Here is a 16,088-nt window from a genome sequence, read left to right as displayed (position 1 = left end):
AGATATCATTTAGTCTGAATTTATACATTAGTTGAATTTCAGAAATGTTACAAAACTGAAGGCAAAGCCAGAACTTCTCAATTCACAATGTGTGGTAATGCACTTTAAACAACCCTCTAAACCCAACCTGCAGGGTCATGACAAATACCACTGGTAACCCTAATGTAGATACTAATGAAGACATAAACTGCCATAAATTACTGATATCCTGCACAAACACTAATATTAGTAAAGTACAGTACTCACAGATGTTTAAAAGCTGCCATCATATTTATCACTTAAAGAAATTGGCTCCAGAGAAAAAGAAAGTAAATTTACAATTGAAGAGGTAAGAAAAAAATATAGGAAGAAGTAAAAGGAAGCTACATGACAATCTTCCATTCAAATAATTTGCGTAGCATTAATACTGTACTGTAATGGAAATTCAGTTTATATTCTGATAAAACATCTAATACAGATACAATATGGAAGGAATAGAAAGTTTTTAAACATTATCCTCACTGCCGGCTATACATAGGTATGTGATTATGACGAGCGTTATCTTCAAATTTTACCTCATATATAGGTCAGACCAATGGATCCGAATAAAGTTTATTATTCTCATGTGCAAATCACAGATGAATCTGAAAAAACATATTTGTAGGCTCAGGTTTTGAGCTCTCATGGATATGTAACACAGGTTCTACTGGAAAAACAGGGTTAGCAAGAAGAGTAATGGAATATTAATAAAATGACCAATTTGTTGTCCTAGGTTTTTCTCGCCAGAAGAATAAAGACTGGAAAAACTGAACCATGAAATCAAAAAGGGAACTGTCTTCCAGGTTTCTCTCTGCCAAGGTTTTAAGAAAAATGTTTGAACTTTCCTGTTGGCTTTGTATGCAAATAGCTCCAGATGCAAACTGAACCACATCTAAGTTATTTGGTTCAACATCTGCTGGTCCAATTCCCATTATTCCTTCTAAAGGGTCGGCTTGTGACAGAAAGTTTAGTCTGCCCTCTTTCTAAGCTGTTCTGAAGGTGCTAATTTGGATTAAAGTATCTATCTGGACCACTTGTTTTTCACTTTGATGATCAATGCATTCTAATGTGGTCTGTGCAGTTCTACAAGGAACATAAAAACATTATTGGAAAGGACAGCATTCAAGGTTTTGCCTCCCACCTTGCCTTCTAGATAATTTATATTTATACAGTTAAAAGTAAAGAGTGAACATTCATTGCCTCTGAAACAGCGCCACCAACACTGTACAAAATAACAACATAACACTCTCACCTAATATTTTGTATATAATAACTTCTTTGTATATAATAACTTCAAAGATTAGAAAGTTACAGAGGAAAGTGCTTGCCAGGATTAACAACATATTTTATGAAATATCCCGTTCTTTAAAATGACAATTTTCATATAATGTCACTATAACTAGAATAAGTTCACAGTACAAGGCAGCTGGCACCTTGTCAGATACATAGTATACTTTTAAATATACACTAAGTAAATAAATGGACTAAATAAACCAAAGAATTATTTTAAATGAAGTACATAAATGTTTAATCTTTGAGTATATTGCAATTAGAAAATATAATAAAAAACACATGCCAAACTAAGACTAACATTTACCAGAACTTGTGAGGTCAGGTGCATATAATTCTTCCAAAAGGATAAAGTAGATAATCTGCACAGGAAAGTGAAAAATGGCAAAGGCGAGAAATCTGAACAGTGTATAGTTATAGGTATACTCTGTATTTTGATATATATACACATACTAACTCATCTACATTTATATATATATATATATATATATATATATATATATATATATATATACACATACATACATACATACATACATGTTTACTGGAACACAGGAGGTTTTGAAAAGTCTCTGTTCTCAATTTTCTTGAAGGATTACACAATGTTAGTCTTATAAATATTTATGAAACATAATTGAGAATAATTTCAAAATGTAGAAATTTCTTGTCAAAAATCAAAAAATATTTTCTAAGTGTTTTAATACTATGAGGAATCAACTCAAAATTTTTCTTATAATACATGCCATACAAAATCTTAAATGATTTTACTTTAGAAAAATAAATAAGAAAATGAAGAAGCTAAGAGAATTAGCTAGTACTACTACTGCTACTAGATCTATAATATAATTTAATAAAATTTAGTCTAACTTCCACCACATATCCAGGGAAGAGATGAGAAAGATAACAAAATAGCTGTTGTTTCTTTTAAAGAATCTATGAGTACAGAATTATCATTTGCAGGACTTATGTATACATTGAGCATGACCAGGATACAACCCTGTCTAGGATAACAAGCCCTAGAAGAAATAGCTTCTTAGTTATCTTTTAGTAATTATTGAAGATTTCCAAAATTAATATATTTTTAAAGTTTAGGTGTACTTTATAACAACACTGACAGATTACTCCTACAGAACTAAAAGTAATCAAGAAAAATAACTGGAAGTGAATCTATTGTGTTAACTGTCAAGAAATAGTTACTGAGTACTGATTATTAACAAAGGATAGAGCTACATTAGGCACTTAGGACTCAAAATGTTTAAAAGTCAGTGTTTACCTTCCAAAGCTCAGGCTAAAAAGACACTAAAGGTAAATAGATGAATCACACTGTTAAAATTATATTTAAAATACAAAATAAACACCCATGTTCATAGTAACATTATCTAAAATAGCCAAAGATGGAAGTGATCCAAATATCCACAAAGAAATAAACAGAAAACAAATCTGTCCATACAATGGAATATTGCTTCCATTATAATATACCTTTTGTAAAAAAAAAAAAGAAAATTGTGAAACATGTTACAGCATGCATGAACTACAAGTATATTATTCTATAGAACAAGCCAAAAGACAAAAATAGTATGATTCTACTTAAAAAAAAAAAATACTTAAGATAATCAAACTCATAGGCAGAAAGTAGAATGTCAGTTACCAGGGACTCAGGGAAAGGAGAAATGGGAGTTATTCTTTGTGTATGTGCAGATTGTCTTTTTGTTCTTTTGTTTTTGCAGTACTAGAGATTAAACCCAGGGCTCATATTGAGTTACAGCCACAATTATTTTTTATTTATTTACTGACACAGTATCTTCTGAAGTAGCTAAATTACTTGGTCTGGGCTCAAACTTGTAATCTTCCTGTCTCAGCCTCATACAATCCTGGAATTATGGGTGCGTGCCACTGCCACCACACGAGTTGTTATTAAATGGATATACAGCAGTAATGGCAAACCTTTTAGAACTTTCAGTGATAATAAACAGCCAGCTGTGGCACATGTGCCATAGGTTCATCACCACTGATATAGTTTTGGTTTTACAACATATAATACTGAACTATATGGTTAAGATGTTAAATTTTGTTATATTTCTCTTAACACAATTTTTTAAAGTATAAATAAGCAAAGTTAGCAGGGTGTGGTGGCTGATTCCTGTCATCCCAGCATTCTGAAGGATCGCAGTGAATTTGAGGCCAGCCTGGGCTATATAGTGAGTTCATGGCAACCTTAGACTACACAATTAGATCCTGTCTCAAAAAAACAAACAAAAATTAGCAAAGTTAAGCACCAAGTGAGTGGTGCAGAAATAAAAGAAGACTACCTCAGAGAAAACAGCAAATAATAAAGAATTAGTTCAGAAAGTTCTACATCTTTTTTTGAAAAAAAAACTAAAATTGATAAGAAGATGGGACGGGCAGGAAGATATAATAATTAAAAACAATGACACAGATACAGGAACACACACTGTTGAGGAATACTCAACAACACTCTAGCTCATGGGTTGCCAACACAAAGCCAATCTGGAGAATAAGGCTATAAAACACAGAGGAAACAAATGAGGGCAATTTTTCCTGCATAGATTTCACAGAAATAAAGTTATAACCTCCACATGTTTATACGGAGAAAAGGCAATAGGAAGAGACTGACGATTTCATATTCATTCATCTCATCTTGACATAACAAAGTAAAATGACACATATGGATTAAACACCGTGACTTGATGAAATATAAACCTACAGAGAATAGTTTATATCAAGATCACCAAGCATATTTCACTTACTCTGCCAATTTACTAATTTCTTCATCAGCCCTGCACAGAAGTTTGTACTATTTTGATGCTACAAACAGTGCGACGCATGCGTTGAGCTACCTCATCTGACTAACAAAATTGCAGGGTACAGGTATTTGAAGAAGTAGCCCCATTGCTATGATCACCCGTTAAGCACTTTGTACTTTAATTAAAACATTTTTATCCTAATTTTGGCTATTCAGAGTTCTACATGCTTAACTTGTCTGTATGATAAATTCTTTTTCCACATCTCAAAAGTTTTCTGCTATTACCTGGGTAAATGTATTTTTGTGCTGCAATGATTTTCCACTAATTCTAATTATTCTTCTGTTAGTCCTCTTTGAGTCATCCAGTTGCTGCTAGATCCATTTTTCTTGTTCCCTTATTGTTTCTATGATATCTCTCACTAATTGATCATTACTCACAATCCTGTCCAAGAAGTCTGGCACTCTTTCTGATTCAGTTATTCATTAAGTGTTTTTCTCTTAATTATTAATTCATCGAGGGCCAATTATAAGTTAGACACTATGGTAGACATTTAAGATATAAAGATACTAGAAACAGATATAATGCCTGACTCCACAAAACTTAAAAGTTTAACATGAAAGTCAGATAATAGGTACACAAAGACATGATGGGGGCAGGAAGAATGTTTCTTGAAAGCTTCCCAGAAAAAGAAATATTAAAGCAAGAAATAATTCATTAATAAATGAGAAGTTAATTTGGCAAGAGAACAGGAAAAAGCAGCAGAGAGAGTCAAGAGCCAGTCCAAGGCCAGGAAAATAAGATAAAACCCTTAAACAAAAAGAAGCATCCTAGTTACACTATTTCTTTTCTTCTCCATTACACTTTTGTTCCATTTGTTTTTCTACCTTCAAAGTCTTTTCCTGACATCACGTGACTACCTGTTGAAATAATATGTATCTTTTAACAGTATATATATATATATATATATCCGATATGAAGATAGTACTGACTCATTCGTACCAGGAATGAAATAAGCATTTACTAATAAATGGATAATGCAATCATCATTCTTCCCAAATGACAAATGTGCTTCGTATTTGTCTTAGTTACTTCCTCATTGCTGAGACACAATACCCAATACATGGTCTATAGAGGCTATAGTCCAAACCCAGGTGGCTCTGAGACATGGTGGCATGGCAGTCAGGCATTACAGAGGGGAAAGAGCTCAAGGGATGGCAGACAAGAAGCAATGAGGGAAGGAGGATTTATACTGTCAGGTCATTCTCCCCAGTGACTCACCTCTTCCTACCAGATCTCACCTCCCGATATCACACTCAGCTATAAACCCACCAGTGAACTAATCCAGCAGCACACACCATGACCCAGTCGCCTCTTAGAAGCCCTACCTATGAGGATGTAGGACTTAGGGAGATGCCTGCATAGAAACCATTACAACATTGCAAATATGCTTGTGTCTGACACTGCCCTTTAACTCAGCATTAGACTATATACAGTATATCTCTGTCTCCACAGTCCCACATACACAATAAGCAATTGATACATTTTGTAAGACAAATAATTAACCATCTAGGACCAACTAGACCTACTGAAGAAAGATATTTTTATCTTCTGCTCCTGACCTTACAAGCACTTCACAGAAGTACTGTAGAAAATTCAAAATAGTCTTTAGATATGTATATTACTATTTAACATATTAAGTTCTTCTAAGAAATATCTCTAAATGCTGAAATTTGTTTTTGTATTCAGTGCCTTTAGTGATGCTTTTTGTGGGTGCCTTGTGAATTCTAAGCACAAGTTCTAACACTGAGCTATACTATTAGCTCCTGATGACATTACTTTTCAGCACTTAGGGATGACTGTACTGTGAAAAAAACTCTAAACTGAAACACTAGTACAGACAGTTATTTTTAGAATCTAAAGTCTTTAATTAATGAACAAGACAACCTGAGCAAGTTATTAGCATCTTATCTTTCTAAAATTAATATAAATTAGAAAACCTATGCTGTAAATAAGTTCATGTAATGTCCCTAATATCATTTAAGAACCAGGCCTTAGGCTGCCATCACAGAATTTATCATGTAATTTGTGATTTGCTATGAAAAATGAGGCCAAAGAATCAATCTAATCATTCCATTTTACAGATCTGAGATGAAATAAAAAAGTGAAAAGAGGGCTTTGAAAAAGGATAGTAAATGGTTTAAAAAAAAATTGCTATGTTGGTATATATATATACCTGTAGGAAAGGCAGCCCAAGGAATAGCAGGAGATGTTGTTGGAGTCTCACCATTTCCACCATCAAAACTCTCTGCAGCCTAGAAACAAAGGCAAGATTACTTTAGAGGATCTAAAAAGTAAAAGTTCTACTGCAGTGCTCAAGCATACTTGAGCACCTTCCGGGTACCCTACATCCAGTCAGTGTCTCCCTCAGACTCCACCGCCCTTCAGTGCTCACAGCCACCACTCTGCCACTCCCAAGCCCTCACTGCCTGTTCCCTGGGACCTCCAGGTAAGGTACTGCCTTTCTTATTCAAGTAAATCACACCAAAGAACTTTTTATTTATTACATTCTTAGTAAGTTTGCACTTGGAAACTGTATATCTAACTACTATAATTTAACTCACCACCACATTTAACTATCTATGTAAAAAAATTTTTCTAAAATAGACTAAATCTATTAAATTAGCATAATGCTTAATTAAGAGATTGATCTGAAAAACAGGATTCATCTATATTCTTAAATAATACACTAGCTGACTGTACTAGTATTAAATACATAACAGAATTCCTGAAGCTGACACATTCAATGAATTTCTGCTTTAGGATAACTATTGAACGCTGAGTTTGTGGGTAACTGTGTAGAGTTTTCTGTCTCGTAGGCAACCAGGACATAGAAAATGATGACTGAACATTAGAGCCACAATGTCAGTTTGGGTTCTGTATTGATTTATCAGCCAGAAGTCAAATGGAGGAATCTGCCACAGGTACTCAGTGACAAAGACAGTAGCTATTCTCTATGCTCTATGAAAAATGATCCTATTTTATATAGTTAAGTACAGACACCTTTTCTGTAGGGAGGCTTTGAAACTGGAGATTAATTATATGGGTGGGACTAATATAAGACCAGCTCTAAAAACAGAGCCAAAAACAAGCCATGTAAACAAAACTGTTCCAGCACCAAGAACGCAAGGGGCCCACGCTAGCCAGGCAGACAAGGTGCTAGGCAGAGGGGCTGAAATTGACATTCTTCTTTGGAGTGTGTGTGTGTGTATATATATATATGTGCTACAGGGTTGAGAAGTTCCTTCTCTCACATCAGGAGAGTAAGGGCTCCACCTGACCTCAGCTTTAATCTCCTTTTCTTTATTTTCCCATCTTCTTCCTTCCCCCAGCCCAGGGAACATGTGTAGCCAGTGGCTATCCTTCTCTGTCTCTAAGGAAGGATAGGAAGACAGAGAAACAAGGAACCCCAATTAAACAATAAGGGCCGTTCATACTTCACCTCTGTAATACTGAAAGGAGTGGATGCATTGAACATAATATTAAAGTGTACTTGTCACTCTGAGGAGCATCACTTAATGTTTTTCTTACAAACACATAATACATCAAACATGGTTTAAATAAAGGAAATTAATCGAGATTATAAACTTCAAATAACTAACAGCTTCCAAACAATAAATGAAATGAGGTAATAATCTGAGACATTTTCAAAAGGGAAAGAATTTTAACAGAATTTTAAATGTTACATTCAATGACACAAATAAAATTCGGCTTCTTCAAAAAACCCAAAATATTAAACAAAATAAAAGAAAAACATTCAAATATGCTAAAGAAAAAAGTTTTAGATGAAATCCAAACAATCGGGTATGTCCATATTCTAAAGATGTCCGCATTTATCAGATATAAAAGACAAAACAGAAAATGATACTAGTCTTAAAATAAATTCACACTATTCATTCATGAAATTCAGAACATTAAATATAATATATTCTTAATATCTTATTTTTTTCTATTAATGTAATCAATTATACTTCATAATTTTTACAATTGTAATACAAGGTAGGTGAAAGTCTTAGTTAAAAAGGGGGAAAAAAAAAACACCACATAGTTCACTTGGCCACTGGCATAGGACTTGAGCTCAGGCATCCTGACTCTCTTAACTCAGAGGTTTTTCCTTCGAGGCTTTACTGGCTCCCCCAAAATAACTGGATTTTAATATATTCCAGTAAAACAAATACACACTGAAAATGATTAAGGAAAAGACACTGCTTTTTCAGTTAACAATTTCCACTTAAGAGATGTCCTACTGAAACCTGAGAGAATAATCTCACAACACAAAAATAAACAAATCAGGTAAACAAAAATAAACAAATCAGGTTTTGTGTTTTCTGTACTAACTCTGGACAGGTGTAAATATGCAAACATGACAGTCTTTAACACTCATCCCTCATCTTACAAGCATTTCCTAACAGACATTTTACAGCAAAATGGCATGCTGACAATTTTTTAAATCTCTTCTTTAGTGCCTCCAACAACAGCATTTAATTACCTCTACTTAAACCATTCCTGTGGGCAAGACCTGACTTCAATAATAAATCAGTTTTAACTTCCAGAAGGAGGATATTTTTTTAATTTTTTTTATTTTGTTTCTTATTCCAGAGTTACATACAAAGTGATTAAGATCACAAATGTCAATGAAAAGTAATATATTTTCACAACAGTTGAGTCCACTATAACTCCGAAGTTAAAATAAACTAATGTAAATAATAATACATACCTCAAAACCACCAAAATCATCATCGTCCATTCTTCAAGTGGCACCTGAAAAATATCAAGACACTGAAACAAGGCCACACATGAAATCATGCATGTCAAGATATTTCTCCAACTTAAATGTATATAAACTTTGATTTGTAAACTAAATCTATTTCATTTGGATTCAAAAACTCGATCCATGCACTTTTAACACAAGAAAGTCCTTTTACTTTTTGGCAAAATTAGCAACTTTTGTAAATTTTTCAGCAACCATGTATTTTGCAATTTTATATTGAGACGCCAGGAGTGGAAAAATATTCTTTTACATTTTAATTTGCTTTTCCCAAATTGGAGCTATGGCTCAATTCAATAATGCTTCCTGCTTTTTGCATCTATTCCTCAGTTGTCTGGCAACATCAGCACAAAACTCCAGCTAAGAACAGGACTGTGGTGAATTTTTGGAAATCTGTCTCTCACCACAAAGGTTCTTCCCTCGGTTTCATGGCCGGGGTTGATTTAGATTTTCAAAATTGATCAGCATTTTTGAGCTGTGGCCACAAATTTTGGAGCACTTTGATATGTGTATTTTTAGCTAAAAGTGCTTTGCACTATTGGAAAAATGTGGAGCAAGTTACCAAGCTGATCAAGATAAATCAAGTCATGTATTCATAGGAGACTAGGGATGAGAAAAACACAAGCTAATATCCAGAATTCCTCACTTCTTTGCCCTTAAAGTGTACAAGAGATACAAGCAGTAGAGTAGCACATGCTTTATTTGGTCCTAAATGTATGTTATAAAGTGAAAAGAGAGAACCATTAGTATCTGGGCCCCAGAAATAAAGCACCAGCTTTACCTAACACCACAAAAAAAAAAAAAAATGAAATACATAAAAAGGTAAAATACACAATATGTGGTACACATTAGAATAAAAACTAAATCCTTACATAGTTCCTCAACCTATGATTTAGAATCTACAATTGTGAATCAGTAGCTGCAAGTGATATTCTGGTCAATAATAATAACTGTCTTCCTTTTCTATCTTTCAAAAGTGAACATATCCAAAATAAATTACAGTTTCTTTTTCTCAGTAATAGAAGATGAACTTGATCATAGAAAAACATGCTGTCCCACTTCTCAAAAAAAAGCTTCAAAAATTAAGCCTTTTGTCAAGCAGTAACCCGAAGAGTTACTAAGATCATCTGTTCCGAGTTGTCATCTATATCCATGCTTTCCTTCTTGCTAAAAATAATACTAATGCCTCTAAAAGGAACACTAAGAATAATAAAAGTCAGAAAGTTAACAGTAAAAAACACCACTCTCAGGAATGTTTTTAATAAGCCAAGCAAATTTATTTTCATAGAAATTCAGTAGATAATGACAGAATTCTTTTAAAAGACATTAAATTAACCAGAGTAAGATAACAGTATTGTCTTCATTCCCTATAACTTAATGACTTGAAGAAAAAAAAATTTAAAAGATGTATTTCTCCAAAATTTAAAGTTAAATAAATCACCCACATACATACAATACTTACAAAATATAAACCAGACTTTCAGAAACTTTTGATGTTGACTGATTTGAAATGGAATTCACATTAAGTTTGTGTTGCAAGTGAACAGAATCTGTGTATGATTATATTTTCATGAAGGAATTATGAAAGAATAATGATATAGATACTGAGAATTAACCAAGTCAAACCATAAACACCAACTTTGTCTTTTCCCCATGTAGCCCACAAATCTCAAGAGACAATTAAAAAAATATTTTTAGCATGTACAAATGCCATTGTCAAATACTATGGTTTCAAAAGAATGGAATTTTAAGCGTAATGCCCCTATGTGTTTTCATAAGTCACACATCAATAAGTTAGCTGTAAGGTGCCAGAAATTTGAAAACAAAAACAAATGCCCATGTTTAACAATCACTTCAGCCTCTCTGCCTGTGGTAAGGAATCCAGTATCATGAGTTTGCTGAGCACTGAGCTCTATGAAAGAATGTATTAATGACCACTCATGTTTTCTATGTCCTAGAAATTTCTACATATTAAAATGCAGATAACAGATTTATTCTTCTTTATTTTCAAAGAAATATTAATATATCTCATAGAAAACAAAAGTATCCTGAGTTTAAGTACAGTACTACAGAAATAAATTATTTTAGAGCAATAAATTTTCTCCAAATAATTTTAAATCCTGTAATAGATTGTGTTTCCTTATAACATCTTAAAAAGTTCAAGAAAATTAACAGCACTGCTTTTTAAAAATCTAATTTTTAAGATATGAAGTATGGACTTACTTATGAATCTACCTACTAACATATGTATTAAATGTTATCTAAAGTTCATGTCTTTAGAAAGTTTTATGATATTTGTGAAACATATCATTATAGCCAATTAAACTACAAACACCATAATAATGTACCAAAACCAAATGTGCCTGTGACAGAATCATGAACCTGGCCACACAACTGACAGATTACGTAATGCATCTTTCCAGATTATATAATGCAGGTTTTCTTGTCATGGCAGAAGAGACATATGCTTTATTATGATTAAGGAATTACACTGAAAGTTATACAATATCTAGATTTAACAACTCTCAGATTTAATCTCATATGTTGCTCTATTATATTAATTCCCTATTTTGCTGTTTTTAGTAGATAATGTGTTCCTAACATTCTAAAAATATTTTACAAGAAAAACATAACAGAAAGCAAAACACACACAAGAATGATCAAGCTTTTGTGGAGCAACTCTACTTACAACATCATTCAGAGTTCTCAAGACATTAAAAATCTAGTTTGAAGGAAAGTGCAAAGGATAGAAAAGCATGAGAATTCAAATAATATGAGATACAGAAATGCTTAATAGATTTTTAAATGTCCAAGATAGAAGGAAAGTGTTAAAAGTGACAAGTCCACCAGAAGCTTAATGAAACATTTCAGATAAGAAATATCTGAGATTTCAACCTGCCTGACAGAAAACTTCAAATGAATTAAGAAAGTGTACTTTATTCAAGTCTTCACCAGTAAGTCTTTTTCTAAGATAACTTGTTTGCTTCTGCATAAAAAAGGTTAAATAGCATCTGAAATGAGAAAACTGCAAAAAATGTGAAAGCAATTAAAAAAAGATGACAAATTACCAGTGGAAGAAAGGAGGCTCATTCACTTTATAACACAGAATCCACAAAAGGTTCAACAATGAGCAGACCTCAAGTGAGCACAGTGAATAGATCCAAAATAGGAGTCAAAAGTCTATGCCTGGACTCCTCCACAAGCTGCACAACTGGGCAAGTGGCAGTTTCTCCCTCCAGCACAGTGAGGTTATTTCCTGGGTAGATACCAACATTCACAGATCCACTAAGCCAAAATTCTTTGAAATGATGAGTCTTAGTCCTCATTCCTCACTCAGCCACCAGTATACCTGTAGCTGGGCTTAAGTCTCTGAGTAGAAAGGTGGCTGATAATGTACTTCTCTGATGAATCCAGTCCATTAATGAAAAAGGACCTCAGCAGAGGTCCCACAAATAAGCAACTCACTCAGGGAACACTCCTCTGACAAATCCCATCAATACACACCAAATTATGATTAGTTCCTCATTTCTACAACGGGTAAAAATACATTCTATCAGAATGTACTAAGGGATCATGCAGCCTGAATTCAATTCCAGATTCAACTCTTACTGTGTAACACTAGGCACTGCACAAACATTTTGACTCAGCTTCCTCATATGTCAAATAGGGGAACAATAACTTTCTCCTAAAACTATGAAGTGTAAACAAGTTAAAATAGATGAAACATTTAGAGCAGTATCTGATGAGTTCTTAGCCTTCTATAAATGTTTACTGCTTTTATTATTAGTGCCAAACTCAACATAAGAATAAGCTATCAAGGACAACCAAAGATACAAAGACAGACACTAAACAAAAACAAAACAAAAGATGCAACAGAAACCAACCAAGAGTAAAAATCCACCCCTGAAAAAAAACTACAAAAACTAACAGCCAGATATGATGGCATACTACTGTAATTCCAGCACTCAGGAGGCTGAGGCAAGAGGATTGGATCATTGAAAATTTAAGACCAGCCTAGGCTACCAAGTAAGCCCAAAGCCAGCCAGAACTGCATAGGAAGACCCTGTCTCAAAAAGACTAAAATAAAATACAAAAGCTATAATCTTTTCAGTGAGTTAAGAGAAGGCAATGTATGAAGTAAAGACTAAATATGTAAAAATTTTAAGGGAGGATGTAGATAAAGATGGGGAGGGAAACCAAATCAAATAAAAATAATGACAGCCAAATATGCAAAGCAGAAAACAAAGTTAATCAAAATTTCCTTAAAAAGCATTTAGAAGAAGAAATTGAAAATAAGAGTAAAATATTTAAAAATTATAAGATTCAGCCAAAATATGTAATATCTAATCATTAGGAGTTCTAAAAACAGAACATAAAAGTAAAAAATCACCAATTAGGGTTGGGGATTTAGCTCAGCAGCAAAAATGCCTGCCTTGCAAGCACAAGGTTGTGAGTTCAATCCTCAGTACAAAAAAAAAAAAAAAAAAAAAAGCCATTAAATAAATGACTCAAAAAAATTGTCGAAAAGTACAATCTATTGAGTTGTAATAGATCCAAGTATTCAACAAAACAGAAAAAAGGAAGAAAAGTCATCAAGATATAATATGTAATAGAGACAAATAAAAAAATATCCAACAAGCTTCCTGAGCAATATATAAGATTTCATATCAAGAATATAATTGCATCAGGATTCAAAAAACATCCCTGGTATGTGACAAACAATGCAGGAGATACCTGTACAATTCAGAGAAAAAAATGACTTATAACAAACCATGCTATAATTAGCCAAATCAATAAATAAGTTGGCAGAAGAAAAATTTCACATCTACATCTATCAATTCTCAAAAAATATTTATTCCAAAAATGCATTTTATTAAAAAGCTACAGTGTAAAACAATAGATTTACGAAGAAAAGAAGAAAAGGGATTAGGAAATAAGAGATCCAACTAAAGTGAACAAGAAAAGGGATTCTTCCCAAACACTGAGGGTACACTGAACTGTCAAAATTTTTATCTACCTGGCAGAAACATAGAACAACCACCCTTGATTGGAAGACAGATTCAAGCAAATGAGACTGATAGATTGTCTCACATGTTTTACTAATATGACTATAATTTTAAACAATGGGAGGCTGAAGGTTAAGTTGGAAAGCTGATTAAAGAAGTAATCAGAAGAAAACAGAAACAAACATGTAGGACAAGAAAAGTAAACACTATATACATTTCTCAACTGTGAATGGTATTCATATAATCACAACAATATAAAAAAGGTGTAACTAACACCACCAAAATTATATTTTCACAATAATGACAATGTGAGAGAAAGACGCAGGAGAAGCATGGGATAAAAAGTGTGAGGAAGATGGTGTATGCCTCACCTTTCCTATTGGAAAGCTGATACATTTGAAATTGAAAAACCAGAAAGTAGAAACAATAAGCATATTACTTAGAGATGCACTGTTAACAAAGGAAGCATGAACTATACCTGCTAAGCCTCTAGCCCCTAGAAAGAAATGGGAGATGAAGAAAACCATACGAGACTGCTGTTTCCTAGAAAGCCTTACACAACTTTAAACTATGGACACAGAAAACAAAATGGTTTGGTCCAATCAGTCTGTTATTTACATCAAAATACTCTAGCAAAAAAATAAAAGAAAGAAAAAAGAAAATCTTTTTCTTTATGAAACTATAAAATGCTTTAAAATGACATTTAGCCAATGAATAAATCAGAATTTTATACAAAGCTTACTCGCCATTATTGTTCCATAAAACAAGTATTTATAAAAAATGTAAAACTTTATCTTTTAACACTAAACCTGCTCAAAAGCAAAACAAACAAAAAAAATTAAAACTCTAACAGATAAAATGATCCTCAGGTAACTTAAAAAAACAAAAAAATCAAGAGGTCATTTAGGATTGACATTATCACAAAGTGCCCCACTAGTTAACACCATCCATATCACATTTAACTGAATTTTTATCCCATCTGGAAAACTAGTTGCTAACCAACATTCTTTTTTTTTTTTTTTTTTTTTTTTTTTTGTCTTTTTCATTTTTATCGGTACCAGGGATTGAACTCACGACTGCCTGCTTGAAGGCAGGCGCTTATGCCGCTGAGCTAAATCCCCAGCCCCAACCAACATTCTTATAATCACAGAAATACTTTGCCATCTGATCCTTTTCAGTGATATGTTTCCTAGAAGCAAGAGAGACAAGTTTTCATAGTTTTCAGACTCTACATGGGTAATATAGAAAGAGAAAACAAAATGACTAAAGTACACACCTCTTCAAGTTAAAAACAAATACTATTAAGAGTGAGCTATTTAGGAGAATCTAATCATGTAAGATCAGAATGTCAGACTTGTTCACTGAAGGAAATTGTTTGCCTCGATTTTAAAAGAAACTTCAAGGTACAGTTAGGAACCATTTATTGATTGTTACTTACTTCCTAACACCTTAAATTGAGCAATTCCTAGAACACAGTAAGGGCTCAAAAGAGTATTTTGAATCAATACTTTAGGAATAAATGACTTAATGGAAGCAAATGAATTGATCAGTTCCCACTTACTTGCCCAAAAAAACACCCTAGAAATAGGGCAGGAAATGACTGAGTTGTTACTACTAGAAGAATTATATCCATATTAAGGCAGAAGACTGAAGGACTCTATCTTAAGAGAAACTGTAGCACTTCATTCTATTCTCTTCAAGTACCCAATCACTATTGGAGCTAATGATTAATTTTGAAAACTCTATGCAATCGAATTAAAGAGCAACAAAATATTATAAGTCCAAAATTGACAAGTATAAATCACTTGAAAACGTTCTATCTGTAATCAGATAAGACAATAGTTCTTTCATTAAGAATTCTAATAACTAAGTTTTTGCTTTCTCATCTGTATTATCAAATGTGTTTTGTCTTCATTAACCTTTCAAAATATTTCATGTCCCAAGAAATATCAACATAAACTGGAAAGTGTTTAACCTCCAAACCTTCATCTACTTTTCACCCCTTTATATGTCTTACAGCTGCCAACTACTTAAGAGCATTCTTTTCCCAAATAAATAGCTCCCTGATTCTATCTCATTATCATCTCTTTCAAAGAGATAGAATCTCAATGATCTACACCAAATTTCTAGAACTCACCACTTCTCAGGGCCCAAATATTCCCAACCAAATAATGAACATTTTAA

General features: G+C 33.1%; 1 protein-coding gene across 17 annotated transcripts in view; it reads right to left on the bottom strand.

Moving 5' to 3' along the window:
• Ccdc91 (coiled-coil domain containing 91) overlaps nucleotides 1-16,088 on the bottom strand; it is a 388,627-nt gene that overhangs the window by 295,044 nt on the left and 77,495 nt on the right. For 16 of the 17 annotated variants that reach the window (XM_023563788.2, XM_013149335.3, XM_003466804.5 and 13 more), the window contains 2 exons: nucleotides 8,848-8,891; nucleotides 6,307-6,385 (listed from right to left, as the gene is read on the bottom strand). In XM_023563788.2, coding sequence (XP_023419556.1) covers nucleotides 6,307-6,385; nucleotides 8,848-8,870 — 102 coding nt within the window. In that variant the 5' untranslated portion in view covers nucleotides 8,871-8,891. Of the gene's footprint in view, nucleotides 1-6,306; nucleotides 6,386-8,847; nucleotides 8,892-16,088 lie in introns of those variants that run through there. The other variant, XM_013149338.3, reaches the window with a different exon arrangement.

The sequence above is a fragment of the Cavia porcellus genome, unplaced genomic scaffold (assembly GCF_034190915.1).
Source record: "Cavia porcellus strain 051 isolate PalLab524CR breed Dunkin Hartley unplaced genomic scaffold, mCavPor4.1 scaffold_8, whole genome shotgun sequence".
Classification (NCBI taxonomy): domain Eukaryota; kingdom Metazoa; phylum Chordata; class Mammalia; order Rodentia; family Caviidae; genus Cavia; species Cavia porcellus.
This window is presented reverse-complemented; position numbering and strand designations above follow the sequence as displayed.